At 62.6% G+C, this 5,570-nt stretch overlaps 1 protein-coding gene across 2 annotated transcripts; it reads right to left on the bottom strand.

Moving 5' to 3' along the window:
• Nucleotides 1-1,881: 1,881 nt before the first annotated feature.
• FOXA2 (forkhead box A2) lies at nt 1,882-5,205 on the bottom strand (the record flags this gene model as incomplete). Of its 2 annotated transcripts, XM_082757294.1 has the most annotated exons (3): nt 1,882-3,435; nt 3,972-4,041; nt 4,748-5,205. In XM_082757294.1, the coding sequence occupies 2 exons, from the start codon at nt 4,038-4,040 to the stop codon at nt 2,173-2,175; spliced, it is 1,332 nt and encodes a 443-aa protein (XP_082613420.1). In that variant the 3' UTR covers nt 1,882-2,172. The 2 variants fall into 2 exon arrangements, with proteins under 2 accessions (XP_082613420.1, XP_082613419.1); XM_082757293.1 differs by lacking the exon at nt 4,748-5,205 and having other exon boundaries at nt 3,972-4,058.
• Between the last annotated feature and the right edge of the window lie 365 nt (nt 5,206-5,570).

The following is a 5,570-nucleotide window of genomic DNA, read 5'->3' as shown; positions in this document are numbered from 1 at the left end:
TTTTTTGTTTACTGACTTTGTTTATTCACAGATCACGGTTGCTTAAACCGGCAGGAGCAGAATGCACTTGCAGGAAGACTGGGGGCGGGCGAGTCGTGCGGACTCGTGGGGGCGGGAAAGGGGGGAGAAAAAGAGCAAGGGTGTGTGAAGAAAAAGAAATAATGTATAGCCGGGCCCGTTTTTTTCCTTTTGCCTCCTCTCCCTCGAGCCTCCCATCCTTGCGTTTCAGCGTGCACCAGGCCGGAGGAAGGGAAATTTAAAAAGGAAAACCAAAAAAAAAATAAAAAAGGATGAGAGTTTGAAAAACACCACCAAAAAAAAAAAAAAACAAAACACCAAAACAAAACAAAAAAAAAGACACGACACCAAACCAAAGCAACCCAAAGCAAACCCAACGAAAGGGTGTGCTTCTGGGGCGGGCTGCGGGTGCCCAGTTCGGTGCCCGCTTTTGGGCCGGGCGGCAGCGGCAGCGCCGCGTCCCCAAAGCGGCGTCACCCCCGCGCCCGTGCTCCTTCCCCGCGGGAGCCTTTTATGTGCTAATGAAACACATTGCATGCCTGCTTCACAACGTGTGTGTCCTTCCCGTATAGAGACGGACAGATTTCTGGCTGGATCCCTGTTTTGTTTTGGGGAGGTTTTTTTTTTGTTTTTTTTTTTTACCCTTCCCCCCCCCCCCTTCATCCCCCCGACTCCTCGTCCCCTTTTCTCTTCCCGCGGACAATGCGGAATTTTAAGAAGGATTTGAATGTTATTTCGGAAAGCAACATCTATGAGCGCCGTAAACGCGTGGGAAAAACAACAAGTGGTTGGGAAAACGGGCAGGGAGCGGGGAAATAAAGGAAAACGGCCCCCGACGGGTGCCACCGGCCGAGGGTCCGGGCAGGCTCCGGGCGGCCGGGGGCGCTGGGGGGTAACGGGGGGAGCTCCCCGCTGCACGGCCGCGCTCCCCGAAGCCGAGCCACCCCCTCCACGGCGGCGCTCCGCTCGTTCCGCCGCTTCCCCGCTTTCCGCCCCTGCAACCCATTTCTCGCCCCGTCACCCCGGTTACCATTACTTTGCCATTTCCCCCCCACACACCCCGCTGTCGGTTTTGCCCCCTGAGGGCGCACCGAGCGCCGGCCGGGTGCCCCCGGTGTCCCGTGCCATTAGTGTCCCGTGCCGTCCCGTGCCGTGCCGTGCCGTGACCCGCTGCTTTCCCCGCTTACCCCCTCGCCCCCCCCGGGCTGTCCCCGCGTCGGCCGAGCCCCTCCGAGCGCGCCGGGGAAGAGAGGAAGCGGGCGGCAGCGCCGCGCCGTCGGGGTCGCTCGGCCGGGCAGAGGGGGCCCTGTCGGGCCGCGGCTCCGTGGCGGCTTGGGGAGACCGGCGAGTCCCAGTGGAACAGAGATGCACGGGAAAAAAACCGCCAATAACACTTTAATATAGTTCTGTGAAAATCTGGCTAGTCGCTACCAGAATACACATTTATAAGCCATAAATAAAGCATACAGAAACGATAAATTAATCAGATCCAAGTAGTTTACTCTCCCGGTAACATCAAGCATTTGTTTCAATTACAATGATCTATCCTGACTTTTTTTTAAATGTTTTTCTTTTTTTTTTTTTTCATTTTTTTCCCTCCCCTTTTTCCCCCTTTTTACAACGTTACAAGACTTTTGGTCCTTGAATTCAAAACTAGCATGGGTTTCACACTGAAGGAGGGTTTCGTTTTGTTGTTTGTCTGTTTGATATTTTTTTTCCGTCACTTCCACACACACAAAAAAAATAGATACATTTATACCTCCTTGCAACGACAACAACGAAAAAAAAAATAGCCCCAACAGAAACCCCCTCTCCCCTCCCCGCACCCCCAACCCGCCCCTCCCCACTGAAACAAACCACCCCACAAGGCAAAACACGGGAATCGCAGCCCCCCAAGCATGGGTGGTTTTCGGCTGGGGGGGGAGGACCAGCGTGCCTGCCCTCAGCGCAGGCTGAGGTGCTTGCAAGACATGCCTGCTGTTTCCCGAATGGATGCAAACATCTGGAGCCAATGAAACAAAATAAAAATAGATAGATAGATATATGTATATGTACCGTGCTCAACAGCGTTCATAGTCCATCGCTCTGCTAGGGGACTGCGCGGGGGTGTGGGGTCTTTTCCCCCCTCGCCAGGGGAGCTTTCCCCTTGGCCCTTTAGGAGGAGTTCATGATGGGCCGGGAATACACACCTTGGTAGTAAGAAGTCTCTCCGGCTAAAGGGGAGGACTCTAAGCCATTTTTGTTCGTTACGGGCCCCATGGCCAAGCTGCCGGGCATGGGCGAGGCGTAGCCTGAGTAGTGCATCACCTGCTCATAGGCCTTGAGGTCCATTTTGTGGTGGTGGTGGTGGTGGTGGTGCGGGTGGTGGTGCTGCTGCTCAGAGGAGGACATCAGGTTGTTGATGGAGAAGGGGTGGTTGAAGGCGTAGTGGTGCTCGGGCTTGAGGTGGGCGTCGTGGGGCAGGCCGGCGTGCGGGGGGGCCAGGAGGTGCTGCGCTGGCGATGCCGCCGGCTCTCCAGGGCTCAGCCCCGCCGTGCCCTTCAGGTCAGCCAGGGCACGCTTGTGGTCCTGGCACGGTGAGGCGCTGGCAGGGGATTCAGCGCCAGCTGAGCCCTCGGAGCCACCTGAGGAGCTGCCTTCCCCCAGGGTCTGGCTCGGTGGCTGCCCGGGCCCCTTCTTGCCCCCGCCACCTGCCCCGCCACCTGCCCCACTGCTGTCCTTGGCAGCCAGCTGTTTCTCGCACTTGAAGCGCTTCTGGCGGCGCAGGTAGCAGCCGTTCTCAAACATGTTGCCCGAATCAGGGTGCAGAGTCCAGAAGGAGCCTTTGCCCGGCTTGTCCGGGGAGCGGGGCACCTTGAGGAAGCAGTCATTGAAGGAGAGCGAGTGGCGGATGCTGTTCTGCCAGCGCTGCTGGTTCTGGCGGTAGAAGGGGAAGAGGTCCATGATCCACTGGTAGATCTCGCTCAGCGTCAGCATCTTGTTGGGCGATTGCTGGATGGCCATGGTGATGAGGGAGATGTAGGAGTAGGGTGGCTTGGCGTGAGTGTAGCTCCGCCGGTAGGTCTTGGGGTCCCGTGAGCGGTTGAGGTTGGACTGCCCATAGATGGGGCTCATGGAGTTCATGTTAGTGTAGGGGGCCAGAGCGTTCATGGAGCCTGCTTGGCCCCCCATTGGGCTCATGCTGGGGCTCAGGTGGGCACCCATCCCTGCCACGCCGGCTGAACCCATGCCAGGCATGGCCCCCGCACCTGGGGACATGCCGGTGAGTGAAGGGCTCATGCCCGTGTTGGCATAGGACATGTTCATGGAGGTGGCAGCCGTCATGTTGGCTGTGGTGCTCATGGCCGACATGGTCATGTACGTGTTCATGCTGTTCATGCCCAGCCCTGCGTTCATGTTGCTCACTGAGGAGTAGCTCTGTGGAGGCAAGCAAGAGAGAGGAGGGAGGTTTGGGGGGGGAGCAGGAGGGGGTGGGTGCACAGCCCCACCAGGGACGAGGGCAGCCCCCCAAACGGGGAGCAGTGCGGGGGCACCCCCACCCCAGCCCGGGTTGCTGCCTGCCAGGGAGCCTCTGCAGCCCTGGAGAGGGCTGGAAAGGGTTAAATCTTGGGAGGGTGGGCGTGAGGGGGGGCTGTTGAAATGAAAAACAAAAATACAGATATTAAAAAAGACGTGGCCACAGTGAGCCCGCCCGGTCCATGCTGGGGAGCTGGAGGGAGGGGAAGGGACATCCCTGCACGAAGTGAGAAAAATACCTGGGGGGGTAGGGGAGGGGGAGGAGGAAAAATCGCGAAACGCCACCCGGGCAGCCCCGCGCCCCACTCGGCCCCGGGGGGGCCGGCCCCGCCGCCCCCCGCCCTGCCCCAAATTTAGTGACAAAATTGGGGTGCCCCCGGGGGAGGGGGGCAGCCGGGCCGGGTCGGGTGGCGGCGGACCCTCGGCTCCTTCCTTACCTCGGGCTCCCCGTAGTAGTTGCTCCAGTCCGTGTGCTCATGGCCTTCCATTTTCACCGCTCCCAGCATACTGGAAGTGGAGTGCATGGCAGTTTAAAATTTAACAGCCACAACAAACGACGACAGAGAGCAACCCCCCCCCCCCAAAAAAAAAAAAAAAAAAAAAAAAAGTCGCCAGCCCTCCCTGCCGCGCTCCCTCCGTCGGAGCCTCCGGAGGAGGAGGAAGAGGAGGGAGGGAGGAAGGGAGGGGGCACGGAGCGGCGCTGGGGCCGGGGGTATTTTCGCGGCTGATCCTTGGGTGGGTTTTCGCAGCGCTTCTCGGCGAAGAGTCGCCCGGAGGCGACGGAGGAGCCGGAGGAGGAGGAGGAGGGAGGAGGGAGGAAGAAGAGGAGGAGGAGGAAGAGGAGGACAAGTGCTGCAGTGACGTGGGTGCTCGAGTGATATAGCACGGAGCGGCCGGGCGAGCCTCCAATCCCCAGGTCCTCGGCTGCCCATTTGAATAATCAGCTCACACCTAGGCGGGAGCGGCTCCTCCGCGGCCCCCCGCGCACCTTCCGCACCCCGGCGGCACCCCGGCACCGCTCCCAGCGCCCCCCGCCTCCCTTCCCCGGGGGGTGCGGGCCCTGCCGGAGCCGACCCCCCCCTTCCCCAGGGGACCCGACGCCCCCCGCCCCTCGTCCCCGACGGGCGCCGCTCCCCCCACGCCCCGCAGCCCCGACCGGCGCGGGTTCCCCGGCCCCCCCCGGTGGGGGCAGCCGCCCCCCGGCCGCACGCACCTTCTCTCCCCGCGGCTGCTCGGCGGAGCGCGGGCTCAGTCCGCCACCCGCCCGGCCGCGCCCCGGCGCTGCCCCATCGGTCCGGGCTCCGGGAGCCGCCGCTCGGCTCCGGCTCCGGCTCGGCCGCGCGGCCCCTCCCGCGGCTCTGCCCGAGTTCCTACAGCAATTTCGTAACTAAAACAAACAGCGAGGGCGGCCGAGGGGGCGCGGCGGACGGCGGAGTGCGATCGGAGCCGTCGGGGCCGCCGGGGACCTCGCCGCCGTCCCCGCGGCGCCGGTTGCAGGGTCCCGGTGGGCGCCGTCGGGGCGGCGCCGAAGCGCCCCGCAGCCCGGACGGACAGACGGACGGACCCCCGGACGCACGGGCGGAATCAGACCCCTCGGAAGCCCCCCGGCCCCTCCATCGCCGCGCTGCCGGGCGCGCTCGCTCCCGCCGGCGGAGGCTGCCTGAATGCGGCCGTCGGGGAGCGGCGGAGCGACTCCCTCCCTCCGTCCTGCCCTCCCTCCCTCCTTCTCTCCTGCCCTCCCTCCCAGCCAGAGGAAGCGGAGCGCTCCCCTCCACCGTCTGCTGGCCAAACGCCTCCCAGCCGCGGGGCGCTGCCTCCCCCGGCGGCATCCTGCGGCTGCCCCGCCGAGCGCGGCTCTGCCCGCCCCGAGGGCAGGGGGCTGCCGCCGCCTCCTTCCTGCCCCCGGGGATGTGGGCCCGCCGTGGGCTCGCTCTCACGTCCCCCAGCCATACCTACCTGCCTGCAAAGCAAAAAGGGCAGCGCCGACCTTTCCCTTTATTTATTTGTTTAGTTTTGCTCCCGGGATTAAAACCAAG

Source organism: Aythya marila (assembly GCF_965140915.1).
Source record: "Aythya marila genome assembly, chromosome: 3".
In the NCBI taxonomy this organism is placed as follows: domain Eukaryota; kingdom Metazoa; phylum Chordata; class Aves; order Anseriformes; family Anatidae; genus Aythya; species Aythya marila.
The sequence above is the reverse complement of the archived record's forward strand: the minus strand, read 5'-3'. Positions and strand labels throughout refer to the sequence as shown.